The 25,687-nt window shown below is 52.4% G+C and overlaps 1 protein-coding gene across 3 annotated transcripts in view; it reads right to left on the bottom strand.

Moving 5' to 3' along the window:
- MPRIP (myosin phosphatase Rho interacting protein) overlaps positions 1–15,509 on the bottom strand; it is a 129,409-nt gene extending 113,900 nt beyond the window's left edge. For 2 of the 3 annotated variants that reach the window (XM_060134580.1, XM_060134579.1), the window contains exon 1: positions 15,282–15,503. In XM_060134580.1, the coding sequence (XP_059990563.1) occupies positions 15,282–15,404 (123 nt within the window). In that variant the 5' untranslated portion in view covers positions 15,405–15,503. Of the gene's footprint in view, positions 1–15,281 lie in introns of all 3 variants that reach the window. The other variant, XM_060134581.1, reaches the window with a different exon arrangement.
- Positions 15,510–25,687: the final 10,178 nt, after the last annotated feature.

Below are 25,687 nucleotides of genomic sequence, written 5' to 3'. Positions count from 1 at the left end.
GTTCAAGCCCTGGTCCGGGAAGATCCCACATGCCACGGAGCAACGAAGCCCGTACGCCACAACTACTGAGCCTGCACTCTAGAGCCTGCGAGCCACACCTACTGAGCCCGCGCACCTAGAGCCCGTGCTCCACAGCAAGAGAAGCTGCTGCAATGAGAAGCCTGCGCACTGCAACAAAGAGTAGCCCCTGCTCACCACAACTAGAGAAAGCCCACAGGCAGCAACGAAAACCCAACGCAACCAAAAATAAATAAATTTTTTTAAAAAATATGAATTATAAGCACAAACCAAAAACGGGGGGGGCGGTGCGGGTAATAACTGTTTTGGTGTATTTTTGTAATAACTCACTTTTTTGAGATATAATTCACATACCATACAACTCACCCATTTAAAAGTGTACAAGTCAATGGTTTGTAGTGCATCCACCACCATAATCAAATCTTTCCCAAAAAGAAGCCCTGTATACTTTAGCTATCATTCCCCACACACTCCCCGCTCCAGTCCCCAGCAACCACTAATCTGCTTTATGTCTCTACAGATTTGCCTAGTCTGGACGCTTCACATGAATGGAATCAGATAACACATGGTCTTTTGTGTCTGGCTTCTACCACTGAGCGGATGTTTTCGACGGTCATCCATGCTGTAGCTGTTGGTTGTACCACACTCCTTTTCATGGCCAAGTAATATTCCATTGTGTGGATGGACGACATCTGTTTATTGATGACAGTGGGGTTGTTTCCCCCTTTTGGTGGCTGTGAACATTCATATCCAAGTTTGGTGACTGTTGTTAAAACTCCTTTAGGAGAGACCAAAGAGGTAAACACCACATGTCATGTGAAGTCTGAACAATCAGCTCTTCAAAAGCTGCAAAGGGAAAAGGGTTGAATGGGGTGCTGCAAGGGAGTCCTGAGAGGCTCCCTGAAAGCAGACTGGGGGGCAGCAGCCCCAAGTGCTCAGATCAAGCTCAAGCTGGAAGCCTCCACGTGCCGGCCACACACGGGCTGGACAGGGCGCGGCAACCAGTGCACAAGAAGGGAGGGGCAAAGAAATATTTTCTTTAACAGAGGCCATACGATATAGTCACAGCAGAAACTGTGGTATAACTAAAAGGTCTAAGTCTATGGGGATATCTTCTCATCTAACATTAAAGATGCTGAAATTCCGGGACTTCCCTGAGTGTCCAGTGGTTAAGACTCCACGCTTCCAGTGCTTCCACTGCAGGGGGTGCGGGTTCAATCCCTGGTTGGGGAACTAAGATCCCACATGTCGTGAGGTGCAGCCAAAAATTTTTTTTAAAGAAAGACAACTAAATTCCTGCCAGCTACCAAATCCAAGGGGCAGGATCCGGCTAAGGAGCACTTTAACCCCAAACAGAAGAGGTAATTTTCCTCCTCCAAGGAAAATCCTGAGGGTTGATCCAAGCTTCTTCCCCCAAAATAGAATTTAAAAATCCCTATTGTGTCACCTGAGACCTCTGGGGGCCTCCGAGACTCTCATGAATCCCCTTCCCGCCAACATGCTTCAAGGGCGCAGGACTCGACTGACCGTCACTCCAAGAGCGAGGAATCCTAATCTCCCTCTCCACCCTGACTTCCCACCCAAGCCCCAACGCTGTGCCTCCAGGGTCTCGGAATGTGTCAAGCAGCACTAGGGGAAAAGAGTGAGGTCACCTTGCCTTCTGGCTGCCGAGCAAACCAGCGGCAGAGCCCAAGGAGGACTGCCTACCCTGCTCCGCAGTCCTCAGCCACCTCTCACGCCACACATCACGGTGGCACCAGCCCCAGCACTGCAGGCTCCATCCTAAAACCTCCGGTCATCTCCACCCTCCCTCCTGAGAGCTGCAGAGCCTAGTGGGGAGATGTGACAGCAAAACAACTTCGCCAAGCCTCAGAATAAACATTCCCTGTGTGTCACGTCGAGTCCCCACCACATGCCGTGTGCCTTACCCACACTTTATTTATTCCACGGACAGCCCTTGGCAGCAGGAGGCAAGGGTGGCTGCTTATGCCTCCCGCTCCATCCTCTACCCACCCCAGCACTCTGAGCACCGCCTGGGGCTCTGCCCGTCCTGACAGACGTCCTCACTGCCGCTCCCATGGGGCATTCGGGGCCTTCAAGCAAATGGCCCAGCTTGAGCCAGACCAGTGGTCCTCAAAGGGATGGCCCTTTTAAGGGCGCCCTGAGACCCTTTTAAGGGGTCCATGAGCCAAAACTATTTTTACAAAAATACTAAGTCATCATTTGCCCTTTTTGCACTCATTCTTTCACTAGCATATAGGCTTTTCCAGAGGCTACACGACAGGATATCACAACAGATCATGTGCAAAAGATATGAGAATCCAACTGTCTTCCATTAAGATAGATGGTACAGAGATCTGCAAAGGTAAAATGATGCGACTCTTCTAAACAAAACTTTTTTTGTTTTGGAAAAGTTATTTTTCAGAATATACCTGTTATTTATGTGAACATGTAACAAGTTTATTTTATTTTTTAATGAATTAATAAAATTTTTAAAATGTCTCGTTTTAATTTCTCATACAGTTAAATACCATTGGATGTAACCGACATAAACAAAAGCCCTTTGAAGACCTCAGTAATCAAAAGCATAAAGGGGCCCAAAAACAACAACTCTGGGAACCACTGACCTAGCCAGCCGCCCCACCCCCAGCCCAGCCCGTCCTCAGATCAGCCCTCCTGGTTCTCGGGGGCCCTGCTCACACGCTGGCTCTGTCAGCCCAAACACACAAGCCTTCAGGTCTGTCTCCAGGTCTCCACACAGAGTCCTTTCTCCTCAACAGCACTATCTTAACGGGTCGCATCTCATACCAGACTTGCTCCCAGCAGCTGCCTTAAGGTCCATCTGGAACTGGAAGACTCCTGCACACATCTGGGCAGGGAGACCTTCCTCTCGAGAGGCGAGCCTCTGCATGGAGAGGAAGTCTGCAGAGGGGGCTGGGCCCAACAACGGGGCAACACCTACTTGTGGTCCCCTCCCCTGGATCCCAGCATCTGGGAGGCTGACACAGCAGAAACACCAGCACCTCGAACATTCAGCAGGAAGGCTGCACCTATGCTGTACACACACGCCACTGAAGTTCTTCCGTATATATCAAATATTTCATTCTATTAACAAATTTTAATGCAAGGGTTAGAGTCAATCAGTGGTTTTCAAACAGTGCTTCAGGGCCACTGTAGACCATGGGGTGGGGCAGGCGGCTGGAGAACCATCCCTTCCCCCCTCCGGGGACTTCACATGGGCAAGTTCCGCGTTCCATTTCAAGGGGCTCCATGCTCCATGGCTAAAGAAATAAAGTTTGAAAACTGGGAATGAGAGTAGTAAACAGGGGCTTCCCTGGTGGCGCAGTGGTTGAGAGTCCGCCTGCTGATGCAGGGGATGCGGGTTCGTGCCCTGGTCTGGGAAGATCCCACATGCCGCGGAGTGACCGGGCCCGTGAGCCACGGCCGCTGGGCCTGCGCGTCCGGAGCCTGTGCTCTGCAGCGGGAGAGGCCACAACAGTGAGAGGCCCGCGTAACGCAAAAACTAAAAGTAAAAATAAAAAGTAGTAAACAGGCCAGATCCGGTCGGAGACGGGCTCTCAGCAGCTCCTCCGCACCTCACCACCCTGGGGTGCACCGGTGTCTCCCTACACGGCCTGGCCTTCGGCTCCCACGCCCCCTCGGCCCTCTTCCCCACAACTCTGAAGCCCCAGCTTAGCTCCTTCTCGGCAGCTAGGCTGATACTCAGGAGGGAGCAGAGCTCCAGGTGGCTCGGCCAGCCCTGTACACGGGCTCAGCGCCTCTGCCACAGACCCCAGGTCCCCATCCCAGGCTCCTCCACCCGCCCAGCGCCGTATCTGCCCGCCCACCCCACAGTCCGCAGTGCTGAGGTCTGGCTTAATGTGCCGCTTCCCAACGCGGCTCACAACAGAATTCCACAGGACCCAACAATTCCTCCCCTGGTCTCCACCTAGAAGAGCTGAAAGGAGGGTTAGACAGAAGTGTGCATGTGGGTGTTCACAGCAGCACTAGTCACAACAGCCAGAAGGCAGGACAGCCCAAGGGTCCATCTACAGACAAAGAGATAAACAAGATGCGCTATGCCACATAATGCAATACTCGGCCAGAAACAAGCAGTGAACACAGGTTCATGCTACCACATGAACCCTGAAAACATGCTCGGTGCAAAAAGCCAGACAAAAGGAGTCACAATTTCTACGATTCCATTTTGGTGAAATTTCCAAAAGAGGTAAATCCATAGGGAAGAAAAGCAGATTGGTGGTTGCTGAGGATGGGGGTAGGGAGTGGAGCCTAACTCTTCAATAGTAATGGCGTGTTCTTTTGGGGTGATGAAATGTTTTAAATTACAGACTGCTGGTGAATTTAGCATATTGTGAATGTGCTAAACGCAACTGAACGGTACACTTTATTTATTTATTTATTTTTGGTTGCGTTGGGTCTTTGCTGCTGCACGCCAGCTTTCTCTTGTTGCAGCAAGCGGGACTACTCTTTTGGTGTGCAGGTTTCTCACTGTGGTGGCCTCTCTTGTTGTGGAGCACGGGCTCTAGGCACGCGGGCTTCAGTAGTTGTGGTGCACGGGCTCAGCAGTTGTGGCGCATGGGGTTAGTTGCTCCGTGGCATGTGGGATCTTCCCGGACCAGGGCTCAAACCTGTGTCCCCTGCATTGGCAGGCGGATTCTTAACCACTGCGCCACCAGGGAAGTCCTGAACTGTATGCTTTAAAGTGATTAATTTTACGTTCCATGAATTTTACCTCAAAAAACCAAGAACAAACAAAAACCCACACGCAGACCTCACTAGATCTCAGGCCTAGAGACAGGAGGGCACGAGGCCGCCGGCCTGCTGGCCATCCTCCCTCCCACGCCCCAGCTCAGCTGCCCACTCACCCCTCTGCCCACACACATGCCCTGCAAGCCCAGCCCATGCCCAGGGCTCCTCCCTGGACAGCAGCAGCTGCAGGAAGAGGGGAAAGGGACACTTTAGAAAGCCCCTTCCCTGTTTGGGCTTGACAAGGAGCCGATGGCCGTGGGATTTCTGGAACATGACGCCACTTGTGGCAAAGGGAGGAATGCTAGAGAATGCGTGGGGACAAATTTCTGAGGCAACGGCTTTGCAGGAAAAATATCACACCCTGTCCCTCAAAAAGCTGTGCTTCCTATAAAGTAACAGGTAGGACAGGAAAGTCCAATGGAAGGAAAAAAAAAAAGAGACAGGAAATTTAACAAGTTCAGCCCCAGCCTCATCCTCCAGCCCCACCCTTCCCAGCACATATACCCCTGGCAGGGCAGCCCCTGGCTGCTGGACACGAGGGGCCAAGGGACACACACAGCTAGAGATCTAAGGTCCAGAAAGCCTACTTGAGCCCACCCAGGTCCACAAGGGGAACAGTGGGAGGAGGCCAAGTCAGACTATCTGGGTTTGCGTCCCACCTCTGCCACTTGCTGTGTCACCCCCGGGACAAGTTCTAGGACCTCTTTCCATCTCAGTTTTCTTATCTCTCTACTTCATAAGGCTGTTATGAATATAAATGAGTTAACAGTGGCCTGGCACACAGCAGTTATTGTTAGCTATGAATGCCACCACTGACCACTGCCACAATAAATAATCTCAGAGCACGTCAACTGCTCCTTCGATTTAAGTATAGAAAGCCACACCAGACAAGGCTGCATGGCCAGCTCGCTGGCCCAGTTCCCAGGAAGATCCTCTAAGCTCACAGGGTTTCTAGGAGGGAAGGGAGACGTGGGGATGAGAGTCAACGGGCTGTGTGCCAAGATGGCATCTGCCTGTTAGAAGAGCTTGCTCACAGGCTCTCGCAAGGAGCCACATCTGCTTGTTTAGACCCCACGGAACGCTCCACCCCCTGGAAGAGTGTGTGATCTGTAAAGGATGTGGGACAGCAGGGGAGGAAGCTGGAGAACCCACCTGCCAGCTGAAGTGAGTTAATCAATGCTGGCGACCAAAGGGCCTGGCGAGACCTCCTGCTCACTGCCCAGTGATTCAGGACTGGGCCCAGGCTGCTCTCTACCCGCCTCTGCCCATTTCCCCCAGGCCCACGGGCAAGAAAACTTGGATTCCCAGACAACTGCTCCCAGGGACACCAGCAGGATAAGCAGCTTCTCTTAACCCTCTCCCACCTTGCTGACGGCCACTCAGACACTTCCATGCACAGTGACTTCTGAAATCGGGATGTGCCACTGCCATTCACGGGACGTGCACTGTGCACTTCTCTGGGCTTGGCAGGTGCTCGGGGTGGCTGTCACGCTGGCTGCTGGCCTCTGGAGCAGCCCACACCCTCTAATGGTAAGTCTCAGCCTGATGGTACCTGGCCTCTTCGCTTTTTTTGGAGGGGGGCCACGCTGCACGGCCTATGGGATCTTAGTTCCCTGACTAGGGATCGAACCCATGCCCCCTGCAATGGAAGTGCAGAGTCTTAACCACTGGACCACCAGGGAAGTCCCGACTCTTCGCTTCTTATACTCTAAAAATTCTTCAAATCAGTTCACTCTTTACACTTAAACATGTTCTGAAAATCAAACCCACATAAGGAAACCCACAAGGCCCTTCCAATCCCTCGGGGCTGAAGTGGGGAAGCTGCTAGGGTGATGCCAAGCAGCTCGCAGGAGAGTAGGCGGCCTGGGCCCCTGCCCTGTGGGCACAGGGCAGACAGAAAGAGAGTCTGAGGGCCAGCCATCCCACGTGCTAGCACCTCGCCACAGAGGTGGCTCCCCTCTCTGGGTCAGTGCTGATGAAACGAACCCCGTATACTGAGCGCCCACTACACACCCAAGCATTCACAGATTTGGCACTCTTGCTATTTCCTGCATCTTCCACCATCCTCACAGGCGCCCACAGACATGAATCTTGTTGCAGCCCCCGTTTTCCGAGGAGGGATGCAGACTCTTAAATTCTGAGTAAGTTGCTCAAGCAGCATAAGACCCAAATCTGAGCTGAAAGCCCCCTCCCTCAACCCTCCCATTCCCTTACCTGAGCACGTGTAACTGTGTCAGATTTCTAGGTCAGAGCGGTCCCTAAGCAGAAGACCCGCCAGCCCCAGGTAGACAGGCTCTGAGTGCGGCACCCGGGAGACCTGGACTCTTTCTCTGGTTCAGCTGGGACTCCCAGCAGCTGCTCCCCCGCCCAGCCCCTTTAGCTGTGGGCCAGGATACTAGGAGGGGAGAGACGGGACCGCAGGTGCACATGGAGTCTCCCCGGTCTGCCTGTTCCAACCAGTGTTTTAGGACCTAGGGATCAAGGACACAACTACTTCCTGATTCTGAACCCCTCAGGGGAAAACAGTGCTTCCTGTTCAGGGCTGCACCAAAGGTGTGGTCACTGCAACAGGCCAGCAGCCTGTCCAGGGGACGTGAGACACCCCAAGGCTGAGATGTTAGGACCTGCAGGAGGACCTGTAAAATGCTCGCCTGCCCCATGCGCCCCCAGCAACGAAGGAATCCAAGTCAGGGTAAGGCCCTGTTTCTGACAGCAAAGGTTAATGCATGTTAGCAGACACAGGGAGGGCCAAGAAAAACTTTGAAAAAACCCACACTGGCCTTCCTGTGACCTAGGCTGCACCTCCCTGGGTCTCAGTGGCTCCACCTGCTAATGGGGACAATCCTTCACCTGCTCAAGGGTGGGGGGATCCCCCAGCCCCTCAGGCCCCTCCTCCCGGGGGAAGGAATTAGAGCTCCATTAAACAGCTCTAACTCAGCTTGCAATACCCCAGCCTCCTACTGAAACAGTACCACGTTAACAAGTCAAAGCGGCCTTGCCAGGAGGAGGGAGGGCAGGTTCCCGGCCGCACGAAGGCTGGTGTGTGAACCATGTGGCACACAGCCCCATCCGCAGGCAGCTCCGTGACCTAGGGCAGGCACCCAACCTCTCTGAAACTCGACGTCCCCTACACTCCACAGGTGGCCATGTTGCCACCAGCCCTGCTCGCCTCCCCAGCCGCCGGCGGTGGCAGGAAGTCACAGTACACACAACACCTGATCCAGTGCGAAGCAGGCTCAGGAGGACTCCACAGGCCCGTCCACTCACTCTCACCGCGAGCTGCCCCAAGCACTGGGCAGGAGACCGTCCAGCGCAGCACACACACCAAGCTGAGCGAGGAGAGGAAGGAGCTGGAAGGGTTACAGACTCCAGGCAAGAACCAGGCTGTGGTTTCATGTGAACTAGGATGACCCTGACTGAGAAAACCAGCAAGTGGTTTGGAAGATTCTAGTTCCAGGCTTCAGAAACAAAATGGCAGCGAATCAATCCTCTGGCTCTCTCGCCCCCAAAGGAAGTGACAGTATAATGGGAGTCGTGGGGATGGGCATTCAGGGGTCCCATCCCAGGGCAGCTGAGAAAGAGCTGCAGACAATTTCACAGAGCCCTCAGCCGCTCAAACTGAAGGGACCACGAAATCTAGGGCAGAGTTTTCAAACCTGCCCCTCGCAGACCTCAGAAATGACTGGAGGTCCCATGGGTGGGAAACAGATGGCTGAGAGGCCAAGCTCTGACCCTGTGTCGCCCAGAACAGTGTCACTTTTTCTGTTTCATACACAATATTTCTGTACGAGATTCCTTTGAGTAAAAGGCCCCGCAATTTAAAGTTTGAAAACCACTGACCTGGTCCAACCATGTCGTTTCAGATGAGAAAGTGATGCTTGGAGAGTGAGTTTCCAAGGATAAACGAAAAGCCTGTTTTCTCAGATTAAATGCTTCGAAATTGGCACCCAGTGCTCACCACGCCTCCCTGGGTGCCTCGCTCCCCCACAGGACGAGGATGTGGGCAGTAGGATATTACTTCCCTCTTGTCTCTTTTCCCTGATTGCAATGCTCTCTCCTCTCCTTCAAGTCTAGCTGGCAGCTTGGGAACAATTTAAAGATAAATATTCCAAGTCAAATTTATTTCAGCTACACAACATCAGGGTCCTAGTGATCAGGTGAGAGCAGATCTGTTCCCCACAGGAGAGACCGTCAGCATGCTTCTTGGAATATTAATTACCACAAACGGGGTTCAGGAGTCTCCATCCATCCCATTAGTGGACACTCCCTGTGTACAGAACGTGGGCACCTGCTTTACAGGTGGGAAACCGAGGCCGGGAGAATGTAAGTAACCTTTCTGGGTCACACTGCCACGTCTGTGCCAAGAACAGAACACAGATCGTCGACTGTAGTCCTTCTGCGTGGCAAGGGCACAGGAACCCAGAAAGAAAGGTCAAGTAGCAGGCTAGAACACAGGGAAAAAGGCAGCTAGGATACAGCGGCAAAACACTCAGCAAATACAAAGGGTTGTGCAGAATGCAGTCACCACGTCCTGCCATGTGCCTGGAGGGACATGTAAGCCTGTCCCCACCCCCCCACCCCGGGCTCTCATTCACTCCCCACAGCATAGGTCCACTAAGCCCTGACCAGCAAACACCCTTCTCTCTTCTGCCCTGCAGGGAGTAGGGATCAGAGCCCCAGAGCTCTAAAACACAGTAAAAGGAGTCACCAAAAAAGAAGTGACATTCAAAGAAAGAACCCCCTGAAGTTGGCAAAAAGACATCAAGAGGGGGATGCAAACAGGAGTAACAGCACGAGAGAGCCAACATTCCAGGAATCCGAATGCAGGCCAAGGAGAAAAACCCACAAGCGCAGCCTTCCCACCCTGGACTTCCCCCAAGGGTCTCAGGCCAGGCCACTGCAGCCAGAGCCGCCCATCCACCACTGTAGGCGCCAGCCACACGTGGCTACCGAGCACTGGGAAAGTGGCTAGTCCAGACCAAAGGTGCTGTAAAGGTAGAAGTGTATATAACAGCCTCGTTACATGTTGAAATGATAATATTTTGGATACGTTAAATAAAACATAACGTTAATTTCACCTGTTTCTTTTTACTTTTTAAATGTGGCAACTAGACAATTTTAAATTACATATGTTGCTCGCATTACACTTCTATTGGACAGGGCTGGTCTAACCCAGGGGGGTTGGCAAGCTATGTATGCTCGTTCCATTGACCAAATCTAGCCCATTGGCTATTTTTTTAAGGTCTCAAAACCAAGAATGGTTTTTACATTTTCCAAGAGTTATATAAGTACCTACTTAAATTCCTCGATCTTTCCTATGGGCCTGCAAAGCCTAAAATATATACTATCTGGCCCTTTAAGAAAAAATTTGCCAATCCCTTGTCTAGACTCTAGAAACAATCAGATATTCACTCCAATGACACAAGGAGCAGGGGGCAGGTTTGGAATTTGTGTGTGTGATTTTTGCACGTTTATTTTTTTAACTGAGATAAAATTCACATCACATAAAATTAACCACTTTAAAATGCATAATTCAGTGGCATTTAGTAATTTCCTCATGTTATATAAACAGCATCTCTATCTAATTCTAAAACATTTCATTACCCGAAAACAGAACCCCAACCCCATCAGCAGGCACTCCCCATTCCCCCCTTACCAGAACCTTGGCAACCACTAACTTGCTTTCTGTTTTTACAGATTTACCTGTTGTAGACATTTCATATAAGTGGAATCATACAGTATGTGACCTTTTGAGTCTGATTCTTTTCACTTAATATCATGTTTCTGAGGGTCCATCATGTTGTAGCATGTCTCAGTACTTCATTCCTTTTTATGACTGAATGATATTCCATTGTATGGATTAGACCACAATTTGTTTATCTATTCATCCACTGATCAATATTTGGGTTGTTGCTACTTTTTAGATATTGTGAATAGCGCTCTTACAAACATATGCATAAAACTATTTGTTTGAATACCTGTTTTCAATTCTTTTGGGTATATGCTAGCAATGGAATCACTGAGTCATACGCTAATTGTTCTGATGAACTGCCAAACTGACTTCCACAGCGGCTGTACCATTTTACATTCCCACGAGCAATGCACAAGGGCTCCAATTTCTCCACATTTTCACCACACTTAATACTTCCCCTTTTCTACTAAAGCCATCCTAGTAGGTGTGAAGTAGTACCTCATTATGGTTTCAATTTGCATTTCCCTAATGACTAATGATGATAACCATCTTTTCATGTGCTTATTGGCCATTTGTAAGGTCTGGAACTTCTGACACACCCCTTGCCAAACTATCTACCAATCCCTGAATAATCACAAATCTTCTAAAAAGGGTGGGCATGGAATCTTCCCATTGTTTCTGAGATGAATGTTAAGTCAAATAAAGAAGTTCCATACCATGGAACTTCTAAGAAAGTCACAGGAACAAAGGGAAATGATGAAATGATTGACTGAAATGACTGATGAAATGATTCACTGAGGCCAACTCCTGGCCCACCCACCTCTATGTCTGGGATTCCTACACCAAGGCCCCAGCAGTCCCAGCAGCGGAGTATGGACACAGCAAGGGGCAGAATTAGACCAGGAGGGCTGAGGGGGGACAAAGAAGGACTGAAGAGCTGGGAAAGATCAAGACCAACCTGCTCATTCTCCAGGAGGGAGAAACAACCCAGCCAAGGTCCCACAACAAAACAATGCTAGACCAGGGACTAGAACTGAAGTTTGGTACTCCTTCCACAAAAAGTGATTCCTTATAGTGCACGAGTCAGCAGGAGAATGAGACATCATGTCAGGTCAATACCCACCAGGAACCCTGGCTGGGATGAGGACCTGGAAGCCAAGAACCCTAGTTCCTTCCAGACCTGCTGCTCTGCTCCCTCTATTCTCATTTCACTCTACACAGCCTCCTGAGTGACTCCATTCACTCCCATGACATCAGAATTCCCACCTGGCCCCCACCCCTCCTCCAGCTCTAACCGCCCACTGCCTTAAGTGGGTGATTCCACCTAAGGACCAAATTGGACCTCCACCTCCTCCAAGTCAAACTTACCACACTATTTTTACTCCTCCCCGCTCCCTCAAATCTACTCCAAATCTGCTATTCTCAACTGCCGTTAAGGGTACTTTTATCCACACAGGTTTCCTCAATCCCCACTCCGATCAACTGCCAATATCCTGTCCCTGGTGTCTGACGACTCCTTTCCCTCCTGGCCAGAACTAACCTAGAGAAGACCTTTACTGACATTTAATTGGACTTCTTCAAGAGCATCTATTAGAACTTCTGCCTTTAGCCAGAATTATCTTCCTAAAACACAAATCCAATGGATTAAAAAGCTAAGCATAGGAAATTCCCTGGAGGTCCAGTGGTTAGGACTCCACGCTTTCACTGCCAAGGGCCTGGGTTCGATCCCTGGTCAGGGAACTAAGGTCCCACAAGCCATGCGGTGCAGCCAAAAACCAAACGAACAAGCAAAGCTAAGCATAAAAATAACTATAAAAGAACTAAGAAAAACATCAGAGACTATTTTATGACATTGGAAAGAACACCTTCATAAGAACGAGAATAAAACTACAAACTATAAAGAAAAACATGGGAATTAAACTGTCATATTTAAAACTACCACATGAGAAAGAGAAATGACCATACAATTAAAGACAATGTATGACAGGTGCCAGATTAACATCTAGAGCAGGAGTCGGCAAACCATGGCTCACAGGCCGATCCTGCCAGCTACCTATTTTTGTAAATAAAAGTTTCACTGGAAAGAGCCATACCCCTTAGTGTATGTCATGTACACAGCAACTTCACACATCGGCTTTTGTGCTACAATGGCAACGCTACGTAGTAGCCACTAAGATCTTATGGCCCACAAGGCTGAAATATTTACTATCTGACCTTTAGGAAAAGTTTGTGGACCGCTGACCTAGGGTATATACAGAAGCTCCTACAAATCAATGGTGGGGGGGCCCTAACCCGATAGAAAAATGAGCAAATAATATGAAAATCCACGAAAGAACAAAATATATTCAATAAATATTACTAAAAGAGGCTTAATCTCACTGGTAACTAGGGAAATTATTAAAGAATTAAATAATTTGATAATACCCAATCCTGGCAATGGTATGATACAGCCTTTTTGGAAGACAATTTGGTGATTATCTGTAGAAAAAAAAAAATTTAATGCACTTGATGTCAACCTAGCTATTCTATTTTTACGTATCTGCCCCCAGAGAAATCCTTGCATTCGTGCGCGCATGCACATGCATTCTCACGCTCTCACTCTCTCTCTCTCACACACACACACACACACACACACACACACACGCACGCACACACACACACACACACACACCCAAAAGCAGTTAGAAAGCTGTTCGTTGAGGCATTCACTGTCTATAATGACAAAACCTGGAAGTAACCTTGCTGTCCACCAATAAGGGAATGGTTAAACTATGGTACATCCCTGATGGTACAATATGCAAAATATCCCTGATGGTACAATGTGCAAAAAACAAGTTTGGTATATTGATATGTATTACCATGAAAATGGCTATAAAACATCATTAAGCAGAAAAAACAAAATATATTTCAGAGCAAAAACGCACATACAGTTTAGGTTTAAATAGGTTTTTTAACTGTACTTGAGTCTGCATGTATGCAGAGAAATGCATAGGAGAAGGACTAAAGGATAAATGCCTTAAACAGGAGGTGGCCTCAATGATCACTGATCTATCTTCCAGCCTTGATGGTCTAAAATAAGCTCAGGGTGGGAGGGGCAACAGGAAGCAGGGGCTTGAAGGAGACTGATGGGAACCGATTGGCTGAGGTTTTCTAATGGAGCCATGAGGATGAGAGTAAGAGGCTGGGGGAGGGCCGGATGCAGGGAGCAGCAGCTAAGGCTGCTGGCAACAGCCCTGAGTCTCCCTCCGTCTCTCTTCAAAAACAGTTTCTTCCTGAAAGATCCCAAGAGGTAGAAGGCTGGCCTAGTCTCTCCCAGCACAAATAACCCCACTCATTTCAGAAACGACCATTCCACTTGTGCCCTGGAGGGCCCAGGCCTATTTCAAAACCCACAATTCAACTGTGAATACAGTGCAAGATTAAGGTACTTTTAAATTTGTGACATCCCCCTCCCCACCAAATCCAATTAATAATCAGCATTTTAAAAACAGACTCAATTCAAATATGCAGATTCCACTCTAATTCATCTAAGTTTAAGAATCGGAAAACAAGCCCTAGGAGGTGTAAACACCCAATTTAGGCAGCTGCCTGGAATAACCAGAAAACTCTCTCAGAATAACCCTTGCCAAACCAGAAACTTCCTAAATCCAAGCTTACTGTTCTGTAGGTGATTCCTGTTCATTTGTTTTTTAAACTGCAAGAAGAAAAAGTTTCATACGATGTCATGCCTTGCTTTTCACAACAGCCTAGTGAGGCAGGAGAGCCAGGGATCCCTGCTCCCAATTTACAGAGAAGGAAAATAAACTATAACGAGGCAAAGGGACTTGTTCAAGGTCACGCAGCTGCAAGTGATAGCCAAGCCTAGAAGTTCAGTCCCCTGACTCCTGGTCCAGGACCCTCATGGCCACATGAACTGCTTCCCAGGGCAAGGCGTCCAGTGGAGAGGAGAGCATCTCCCTCAGAAGCCCACCACAGCCCGGCACACCACCAGGACACGGACCCTGCCGTCCTAACGCTCTGACTCCGCAGCCCTGGGTGCGGGGTGAAGCTCTGGGTCTCGGGTACCAGAAGTTTCTTTCTGGCCACTGGGGAAGGCAGCCGGTCCCAGGCCGTCACCCCTGCCCTGCCACCCACTCGGCCGGCCGTGTAAACACTTCGCAGCAAGAGAAACGGCCAGGCCAGTCCACTCCAAAGCAGCGTGTCGGTGGAAGGAGCGCCCACGACGAAGTCAGCTGGGCTGGAACGGGAAGGGGCTCCCGGCCTCGCGCAGAGGGACCAAGGGAAGCTCGTGGCGGCTGGGGGGACGGAGGCTGGGGAGAGGCCGGGGGTGGGGGGGGCGGGGCCGGCCGGGAAAGCGGGAGTGGCCGCGCGGGGCCGCAGAGCCCAGCTCCGGAAGGGCCGGCCGGGCCCAGGACCCGCGCCGGGGCACGCGGGACGGCCCGGCGCCGCGCTGTGGGCGGGTTTCCGCCGCCAAAGCGTGCGAAACCCCCCAGGGACGAGGGACAGAGACTCGGCCGGGAGCGGCGACCCTGGGGGCGGGGAGGCCGTGCGAGCCCCTACCCCGCCGGCGGCCCCGGGTCGCGGCCCAGAGCGAGACCCGGACCCAGGCCGCCCCCGCCCGGTGGCCGCCGGTGGGAGAGGGCGCGGAGCCGGGCGGCCGAGTGTGGCCCCGCGCTTTGTTCCCGCGCTCGGCCGGGCGCCTCGAGACGCCGAAACGCATGAGTCACCGGGCGGCGAGCGGAGGGCGCCGCTCAGTCCCGCGGGCGCCGCTTTGTCCGCCCCGCCCGTGCCGCCCGCTCACCTGCGTCAGGTCCTCGTCGTTGAGCAGATGCGACTCGCGGGGCTTGAAACAGTTCTGACACTTGCTCTTGTTGAAGATGTTGGCCTGGAATTTCCTGCACGGGTTCTCCTTGGCCGCCGACATGGCCGGGAACGGGCTCAGGCCGGGCACCGCCGCATCCCCGGCCGCCGCCTCCAGCCGCGCACGCAGGCCGGCGCCTCACAGAGCGCGCGGCCCCCGCCGCCCGCCCGCGCCGCCGCCGCCGCCGCCGCCGCCGCCGCCCGCCGGTCCCGGGCCCATGGACGCGGCCTCGCGCGCCCACTCCCACTCCCGCCGCCGCCCCGCCGATCCCCGCGCTCGGTGCCCGCACCGCCCTCGGCCGCAGCGAAGGGGAGCGGAACCCCGGGCGCACTCCAGGGCGGCAGGCGCGCGCGAGGGAGCGACAGGCCAGCGCGCGGGGCGTGGCGGTGCGCGGGGCGGGGCCGCTTCCCGGCGCGATCGGCGGCCCGGCGGGTCAATGGCAGCGACGCGTCCTGGCTAACAAAGAAACCCCCTGGCCAATGGGAGCCGGGGGTGGGACAAAAGGCGGCCAGGCGCAAGGTAACTTGTGTAGGCGAAGTAAGGCGGGGCGTGGTGGGGAGTTCAGGCTTGGTGGACGGGCGCGCGGCCGCCGGTCCTGACAGCTGCGTGGGCGGGGCCTGCGGGAGGGGGGCGCGGCCTGCGGGCGGGGCGGGGCCTGCAGGCGGAGGCGGAGCGGGGGCGGGGGCGGGGGCGGGGGCGGGGGCGGGGGCGGGGACGGCGGGCTGGCTCTGCAAACAGTTCCTGCAACCTCGCGGTCCCGCGCCCACGCGGAGACGATTAGTTTGGCACCCACTATGCGCCGGCCCCGCGTGGCGGTCAGCAAGGCTACATACTGTTCCAAGTACTTGATATGCATGAGCTCAGCGAAGGCTCACAGCCTCCCCATCCCCATCTTATGAGGGCGGACACTGAGGCGCAGAGAAGTTAAGGAGAGGGACGCAGGGTTTTGGGCGGCGGGGGGTGACTAAGAGATGTCAGCCCGGAAGAGCTGTCAGTTCTGTTGCAGAAGATTAGTAAGGGCTGACGCGGTGCCAGGTACTGAGCCAGGCATTCCTGTCCCCACTACGTGCTTGAGGAAAATAAGGCTCCGATGTGTGCGTGTGCGGGGTCTACTAGGCGGGCCAACTGTCACTCCAATCGTCCACTATCCAGCCTCCTGGCCAGAAGACCACTTGGAGAAGACTGTAAAGGGGGCGCAGGCAGAAGGCTCAGCAGCCAAGAGAGGGGGGCTCCTTGGGGAAATTAGGGGCGGCTTCAGAGAGGAGGGGAAATTCAAGCAGAAGGTGAGAGGTCGAGAGGGGCTGGGGTGGAGGTAGCAGAGGAAGGAGCAGGACGGATGAGGCTGAGGGATTCCCGAGGGCCAGGGCACCCCACGCCTCGGGTTCCAAGCTCGGGCGCGCGTAAAGGTCATCCTGCCGGCAGCCAGGAGTCTACCATGGGAGTTTCCAAACGGGGGGTGAGCCAACTCAGCCCTCACAGAGGAGGTGACACTGAAGCATGTGTTAGTGGCAGCGACAGCAGCTGTTGCTAAGGGAATGGAAGGTTTTAGGAGAAGCAGCAACTGCTTCCAGGGCTGTGTACTTTTCCATTGAGCATCCGGTGAACAACCCGGGGAGGTGAATTTCAAGTCAGTGTAAGAAAATACTTTCCTCCCAAGAGAGCTGAAGAAAGGTGGATCAAACTCCTGTGGTCACCTAAGGGGGAAGGCCAGCTCTTGACCTTGGTTGAGTGCCTTCACCTCCCCGCTGCCTCAGTTACCTCATCTACAAAATTGGCATGATTGTGTGCTTATTGTTAGCATTACATGATATAATGCCTATCAAATATTTAGCATAATGTGCCAGAATGTTAATTGGTGAATCCAAGCAAAAGGTGTTTATTGTCCGATCCTTGCAACTTTTCTGTTGGTTTAAATTTTTGCAAAATAAAAAAGTGTGTGTGTGGTGGGGAAGACAGACAATTGCACAGAATACTCAGAAACTGACACCAATGGTGGCCTCTGGGGAGGGAGCTGGGTGGTGAGAGGTGACCTACTTTTAATTTTCACTGTGAGCCCTTTTGTTTCTTTGGATTTGATATTGTGTGCATGTATAACTGGTTTTAAAGTAACGTTTTAAAGTCCTACTTCGGATTTGATATTGTGTGCATGTGTAACTTGTTTTAAAATAACTTTTGAAGTCCTAGCCATGCCTCAAGGCCAACTCAAAGGCCCCTTCCCTTCAGAAAATCCTTGGGGGACTTCCCTGCAGGTCCAGTGGTTAAGACTCCGTGCTTCCACTGCAGGGGCCATGGGTGCGATCCCTAGTTGGGGAACTAAGATCCCCCATGCCACATGGGGTGGCCAAATAAATAAACAATAAAAAGAAAAAAGAAGATGCTTGGCAGGTTCCGCTCAAGTCAGCGGACACATCCAGTGCCTGCCTTGAATGGCAAGGGTCTGCAGCTGGGGAAATAAAGAGGCATTTGATTCGGGCCTGCCTGGGAGGAGCTCACACTTGAGCAAGCGGAGACAAATAAGAACAGAGGGCAGACGGACAAATTCAATCCGGGGTGTTGTGAGGGTCCAGTCAAGGGCACCCAGCTCTGTCTGTGGCTTCAGGGAGGGCTCCTTGGTGGAGGCAGTGCCAGGCTGAGACCTGAGCTGAATAAGAACCAGCCAGGAGAAGGCAAAGGGAAGTCACTCCAGACAGAAGTAGCACAGAGAGGTGAGAGTGAGGTGGAACAGTAAACAGATGGTGCTCGCACAGGTTTAGCCCTCGCTGAACGAATACCTATTACGGCAGATTAAAGCTCACCGTCTTCAGGGAGATGGGCGATGTTGGTGTTTATTATTATTGTTGTTTTGTCTCCATCTTACAGAAAACACACATGAGGCTCAGGGCGTTTGAAGAACTTGCCTGTGGTCCCAACATGCACTCTCCAAGTGAGGATTCAAGCCCACACAGACTGACCCCAGAGCTGCCTGGGCAGTAGGGAACCATTAAGTGAAATCTTTAGATTGAACACTTAAGAAGGGCTATTGGCCTGGAGAATGAAGCAGAGGTGGAGACCAGAAACATGACTGATTAGGAAACTACTCCGACAGGCCACAGAGCAGCGAAGGTAGAGGCTTGAATTAGGACAGAGTCAGTGGGAGACTTCGGGAAATATTCAGGACGGACAGGTGTACTTAACCCTTCCAAGTGGGGCTCTCCAGACATGACCAGACTGTGGCACTGTCCGAGCAGGGCTGGGTCGTGGTTCTGGTTGCATTTCCGCGCCTGCTTCACCGCCTGGCATGTGGTAGGCACTCACAAAGTGTGAACCAACGAAAACTGACCGTTCTGTCTCGTATTGTCGTCTCTCCCCCACCAGAGTATAAAACCCATGCGAACAGGGTGTCTTCCAGCCTTGGTTTCCGTTTCCGGGATCCTAGAACAGCACTTGGGACAAGGTCAAATATTGCACATGAACACAGAAACATTCATCGGGCGGTACACTTATGATCTGTTCACTGCAGACATCTCTGTGGATAACGTAGAGCTCAAATAGGCAATAAACAGGCAAGCAAGCAAAGCTCTCTCACCTGGGCCCCAAATGCAGGCAAGTCGTGCTCTGCACACCTGACAGCATCCTGTAAGGAGCGGGACTTGTGTGTGCACACGTGTGCGTATCCACTCTTAGACCCAGCTGTGGACCCCCCGTGTGGACACACTCACCGAGGTAACTGCTCTAATCTCGGTCACCGTGGATCAGTCTACTTGGCCCTTGAACCGCGTGTGAGTGGAATGTGCACTCTGTGTCTGGCTTTCTCACTCACCCGTGGGTCTGTGCACCCTGTGCCGTCATGTGTGTCAATGCCTCACGATTTCTCACCGCTGCCGCAGAGTCCACTGGCTGGGCGGCCCCGCGAATGTCCCCAGTCTGGGCCGTGGGGAGTGAGGCTCGGAGGGGCACCCTTTGGCCTGACTCTGGCCCACATAAGCACTTACTTCTGTTGGGACCACCCAAGAGTGCACAGCTGGGGATTTGGTGAGCCTGTGTTTCACAGAACAGGAAACTCCCGGACAGTCCTCCCATCTGGGGGCTGGCCCTCCTCTCCCCCTCTGCTTCTTAACTTGGTAATAAGATTCACCTGGGGGATGTGCTGCTTCTCCAGCTCACGGGGCCTTCCCTGGAAATGCCGAACCGGGCCTGTCGGCGCTCTGGAAGCCATGGGTTGCCAAGCCTGCCTGACCTTTAGGCGAGTTTTGGAAACAGTGATGGAGCTGTGGTTCTCCAGTCTTGAGCGATTTAAAAAATACCTACTCTGGGCCCCGATTCCCAGATATTCGGATTTAATCGGCATCTGGAAAAACTCCTCGAGGGAGTTACTGTAGGGGCAGGGGCGCGGCCCACTGGTTCAGGGAGAGTGGGAGGGACAGCCCACGAGGTCGCCAGCCCAGGAGGGCCCAGGAGGTCACAGGGCTGCACGAAACCACCCACAGACCCAGCGCCACCGGCTGCTGCTTTATTGCCTCTCTAGGTTGTGCGGGCTGACTGGGCCCCGGCTCCGTCCTGCTGGCCTGGCCTGGGGGTCTAGTGTGAGCCCAGTGAGATGGTGCCCAGGCTCTCCCCACAGCTCAGGGATCCCCAAAGTGCTCCAGGAGGGGGAGGCAGAAGCCAGCAGGGTCTCAAAGTGCCTCCGCCTTCTATGAGTCAGCACAGCTGCCCCAGCCCCGGGCACTGCCCCAGGGCCTCAGTCCCATTTCCGTGAACTTCACCGGGGTCCCCCTTGAGACTGGCTGCCACAAACAGTGTCTACTCATAGGTTACTGTGTGAGGACAAAATATATTAATACACGTGACGTGTCTAGTTTGGTATCTGAAACAGTAACTGCTCCGAAACTTTCAGCTTTTATTATGCCTAGAACCTCTATGTCGGGGTTGGTGAGCTTGTATTTTAGGCTTTGCAGGCTCCGTGGTCTCTGTCGCAAGTTAACCCCCTCTTGCTGTTGTCCCGTGGAGGCTTCATAGACAATACATAAGTACGTGGGCGAGGCTGTGTTCCAATAAAACTTTATTTACAATAACAAGCGGGGGGCCAGGTCGGCCCTCTTCCTTGGGTCCCCTCTTTTCCTCTCGGTCGGGCCTCCCTGTCCTGGCCAGTCTCTCAGGAAGGTGGGTCTCCCTGGTCCTGGTCTAGCCCCTGTCAGCCATCACGTCGGCTCTCGGGGTTCCATGGTCATGGAGCACTGTCAGTGTGCCCTAGGCTGGATGCTAGGTTCCATCACATATAAGCACACTGAACCCAACTACCACCATTGGAAGGCAGTTCTGGCAATGCCAAGTGGTGCCTGATGGGGGTCACTGTTAACCTCCCATCCCCCAGCAGTCCCCCAAAGCCACCCCAAATGGTCCAAATGCAGCTTACTAGCCCCTCCCTGACTGCCGCCTGGGGTTAGTATTACTCCCAGCTTACAGGTGAGGAAACTGAGGCCCAGGAAGGTCAAGGACAGCATTCAAGGTCGTACAACCAGTAAACGGTGAGGCCTAATTCAGACGTGGGCAGCATATCCATAACCACCGCCCTACCCGACCCCGGCCGAGGGTGCTGTGGGCAGGCGGGCCCCGCCCTTCCCCGGGGCTCAGGTGCGGCTGCCCTGGAAGGAGATCAGAGGATCATGGAGGCCCCTTCCAGCTCTGACTCCTGCAGACACCGAATGACAACAGTCCTCAGAAATGCACTTGAAGAGAATGACAGGCACTGGACATACAAAGTCCGGCAGGAGGGCAATTTCGCCATTCGATTAAAATTTTAAGCATGCACACCCTTTGACCTAGTGATTCCCTCTAGAAAGATAGGTGTGGAGTTGCTCACGTGCACAAAGGTATGTTACACACAAGGATGCGTCCCTGTTCTCAAGAGCAGAACCGCGGAGACATGCCAGCTGGCCACCACCGGAGGATCCGATAAATAAATGATGGTTCTTTGATACAGGGGAGCACCGCGAAGCTAGTAAAGAATGAGAGGGTTGAAGCGGCCAGCCGTCTGCAACGTAAGGTGAAGTTTAAAAGCCGGTAGGAAAATGGTGTGTGTCTTGGTAGCTCCCTCCTGTCTTAAGTGGATACAGAGACAACATACACAGTATTTGCACAGAGAAGTTCTAGAGGCGCAGACACCAAACTGTTGAAATTAACCCTGGGAGGGACAAGAACGTGGACTCTCAGCTAAGCTATTGATTTATATCATGTGTGTAAATTTTTTAAAACAAACTTTTGGTTTTTATAGAGAGTCATGTGATGAAGGTTGGTGTCCCCACCCCCAGCTTCCACAGTCCAGCTCAGGAAGAGCCTCCTTTCAGGCACCCTCCTCCCCTCCCCTCCCCTCCCATATTATATTAGAGCAGACCCCAAACTCATACCATTCTTCAGTAAGTACTTCAACGTGTGCAAAGATCATACACAGGCCTACCTTGGAGATATTGTGGGTTTGGTTCCAGACCACTGCAATAAAATATTGCAATAAAGCAAGTTGCACAACAACAACAACAAAAATACTTCAACGTGTGTCTCTAAAAGATAAGGACTATTTCTTTTTAAGAATTTTCGTTTTAACATTTATTTATCTATTTGGTTGCGCTGGGTCTCAGTTGCAGCACGCAGGCTCCTTAGTTGAGGCATGCGAACTCCCAGCTGCGGCATGCATGTGGGATCTAATTCCCCGACCAGGGATCAAACCTGGGGCCCCTGCATTGGGAGCATGGAGCCTTAACCACTGTACCACCAGGCAAGTCCCAAGGACTATTTTTTTAGAACAGCCACAAACCATGATCACACCTAAAAAAATAATAATTCTTTAATATCTTATGTTCGGTAACTTCCAGTTATCTCAAAAAAACGTGAGTTATTTTCATAATAATAATAAAGGTTGAAAAAGAAAAGGAAGCCAATCCAGGGGACAGACAGACTGGTACAACTCTCCTGCAGGTTTGTTTAGTGACACTTATCAAAAGCCTTAAAAATATGCTTATCTTTGACCCTGCAATCCCAACCCATGAATTTGTTCTAGGAAAACAAGATGAAAGAGAGAGGCGGACACTGTTGCCGGGTGTGCCGCGCGCCTGCCACAGAGAGGCTGCTTGGAAAATATTTGTTGAATGTGAGGTTGAGCTCCAGCGTTGTTCTTTGCTGCTTTGTTTGTAAAAGGAAAAACCGAAAGCAACAGAAGAAGTGTGAGACATTAGGGTCCCAGCTCAACAAACGACGACAGAACCATACAATGGAGTGTTGTCCCTGTCATTTGAAACCAGGTCGTGGTAACGCGCACAATACTCCCCCTTCCCTCGAGCGTGGCTTGACTTCACGATTGACATCCAGAGCATGGAGCAGGAATGCAACAACAGTAGTTTACAGTGGAGAAGCCCAGCAGATGCTCCGCCCCTGGACACCAGCAGTGATAAATCATGTGGACGTCAGGTACCCGGATGGGATGCCCCGAGAAGGGTCTCCCCCACAAAACCGTTACCGCGGTCTCATCGTGAGAAAAACATCAGACAAACCCAATGGACCCACATTCTACAAGACGCCTGAGCGGTGCCCTTCAAAATTGTCAAGGTCACAAAACAGGAGGAAAGGTAACAGCTTGGCCTGAATGCCGTATGGGGTCCTGGACAGGGTCTTGGAACAGGAAAAGGACAGTCGTGGAAGAACTTGCAAAATCCTAATAAAGCCCCTAGTTTAGTTAGCAATAATTTACTAATGTTGGGACTCCCCTGGTGGTCCAGTGGTTAAGAATCTACCTTCCACTGCCAGGGACATGGGTTCGACCCCTGTTTGGGGACCTAAGATCCCACATGCTGCAGGGCAACTAAGCCCATGCACTCTAGAGCCAGCATGCCACAACTAGAGAGCCCGCGTGCCACACGAAGAGCCCATGTGCCGCAACTAAGACCCAACACAGCCAAATAAATAAGTAAATAAATATTTTTTTAAATAATAATTCACTGATGTTAATTTTTTAGTTTCGGCAAATGTGCCACGGTTAAGTAAGACATTCACGTTCAGGGAAGCTGGGTAAAGCGTGGACAGGAGCCCTTTGTGCTCTCTTTGCTGCAAATCTAAATTGTTCCAAAATTTAGTAGTATTTTAAAGAGCCAGAAGGTAGGTATTTCCTCTTTTTTTTCTTTTTTTTTATGGCCCCACCCCTCGGCTTCCAGGACAGTTTCCCAACCAGGGATCAAACCCAGGCCCGGGCGGTGAAAGCTCGGAGTCCTAACCACTGGACGGCCGGGGAATTCCTGAAGGTAGATATTTTTTAGCATAAGAATGTACACATGATATATTAAAGGGGAAATCTGTGTCTGGTCTCATACAGTTTTTGCTGAATGAGCCCATTTTTGTAAAAATATCACTGACAAGGTGTGTGCATACACGTGAATGGATGTACACGCACACACACGCAGGAGAATAAGGTCTGGGTGCACAGACTCCCAGTGCTGCAGCCCCAGGGCAAGGGGGAGAGGTGGGCTGGTGCCCACCGTCCTTCTGAAATGTCCTACAGGACCTGGAACCAGTCCCGACGGATCTTCTCATTCTCCAAAAGAAATCGAAATCCAGGCTGCTACCCAAATTTCTAGAACCCACTCGGCCGTGGGGAGAAGGCCTCCAGGGTCACACAGCCAAGGAGAAGAGGGCTTGGGCGCCAAGAGGCAGGCAACCCGGGCGTCAGCGGGGCCGCCCCACCTTGGCCCCCTCTGCTCCTGGGCCTGGAGGACCGCCAGCTCCCCGGGGTGGGGGCTGGGGAGCTGCCACTTTCCCGGCCTCGGCCCTGCACGCGGCCAGGCTGGGACGGAGGTCTGCTCGGGGTCCACGGGGCCGGTGCTGACCCTCTGTTGGGCAGGTCACTGTGCATGTGTGTGCGCGCATGCGTGTGAGTGATGGATCCGGCATCCCCTCTGGTGTCCGTGTCTGTGCACGTCTGGGTGGGTCTGGCCGTCTTTCAGAGTGTCCACAGGCATGGCCATGCTGTGTACCTACACGAGTAGTGGCGCGTTCATCCGTGGGTCCACAACCGTGAGTGTGAGGGCGCATCGTGCAGATGTGCACATCTGTGTCTCTGTTGTATGCGTGTGAGATGATCCTCTGTGTTTATGTGTCTGTGGGCAGGTGCCCCGGCTGGCTGGCCCCAGTGCCTACACATCTGTGTTTCTGTGGGACTGCCTGTGTGTTTATACCATGTGTGTACACGTGCGCACATGTATGTGTGTGTGTGTGTCTGCTCTGTTCAGTTGTGTTTGCTTGTATGTCTATTGTATGTATGGGCGTCTCGGGTGTGTCTGTGCCTCTGTGTGAGTGTGTGTTAGTGTCTGTAACTGTGTGCGTGTCCATTGAGTGTACATATGTGTGCATGTATGTGGGAGTGTTGGATACTGGAGGTCAGGAGTCAGGGTTTGGGGGTTAGAGGTCACAATCATCACCAGCTTCTCAATTCCCTGGTTCCTGCAAGTCCCCGTGAGAAGCACGTAGGTCCAAGCACCCCCTCCAGCTCCCGAGCCCGAGGCATAGGGTGAGAAGGCCAAGGGTGGGCCAGCAGCAGAGTCCAGGCTTGGAGGCCCCAGAGTACACTCCTTTGCGTCCCCTCCACACATTGCAGCCACCAGTCTGCCTTGGCGTGGCTCCTGGGGGCCCCTTGCCTTTGGCCTTCGAAGAGTCTTTGATCCAAGACACAGCCCCCACAGCCCACCAAGGTACTGCCTGAAGGCCTTTTGTTTACAGCTGAGCTGGGGGGGCTGGGGGAGGGTTGGGGGATTGAGGCGATGGGTGAATGGGGGGTCAGCTGGGGTGAGTAACAGACGCAGGAAGCCTCAGAGCCTTAGGCCAGAGGGACCCTTGGAGACCCTCTGGTCCAGTCCCCTGTTTTACAGATGAGGACACTGAGCCCAGAGAGGGCAAGATCCTGACCTGAGGTCACACAGCAATTCCCCAGCAGAACTGGCATTCCCTTCAGAGAGCTGGGTAGCACCAGGGTTCACAGCCCACAGGAGTCATTCATTCATTCAACAAACATGTACTGAGCACCTACTGTAGCCAGGCCCTGGGGATACAGGCATGGACCAGACAGACACAACCCTTGCCCTCATGGAGCTTATACTCTAGTCACAGAGACAGACCATAAGCATAGCGAAGGTTCACTCGATCCCCAAGCTCCCTTCTCTCCTCTCAGTTACTGGGCACTCACTTGAACACCCTCACTAGTACCGTCCACCTGTTTCCCCTCCCCCACAGGCTGACTGAAAGCCCTCCAGTCCCCGTCCGGAGCGCTCAGACCAGTTCCCCAGCCTCCCCTCGCTGCCCCGGGTCCAGTTGCTCTTCCAGAGTTTGGCTCC

The sequence above is a fragment of the Lagenorhynchus albirostris genome, chromosome 20, assembly GCF_949774975.1.
Source record: "Lagenorhynchus albirostris chromosome 20, mLagAlb1.1, whole genome shotgun sequence".
NCBI lineage: Eukaryota > Metazoa > Chordata > Mammalia > Artiodactyla > Delphinidae > Lagenorhynchus > Lagenorhynchus albirostris.
Note: the sequence above shows the minus strand (reverse complement) of the source record. Positions and strands in the feature narration are given on the sequence as shown.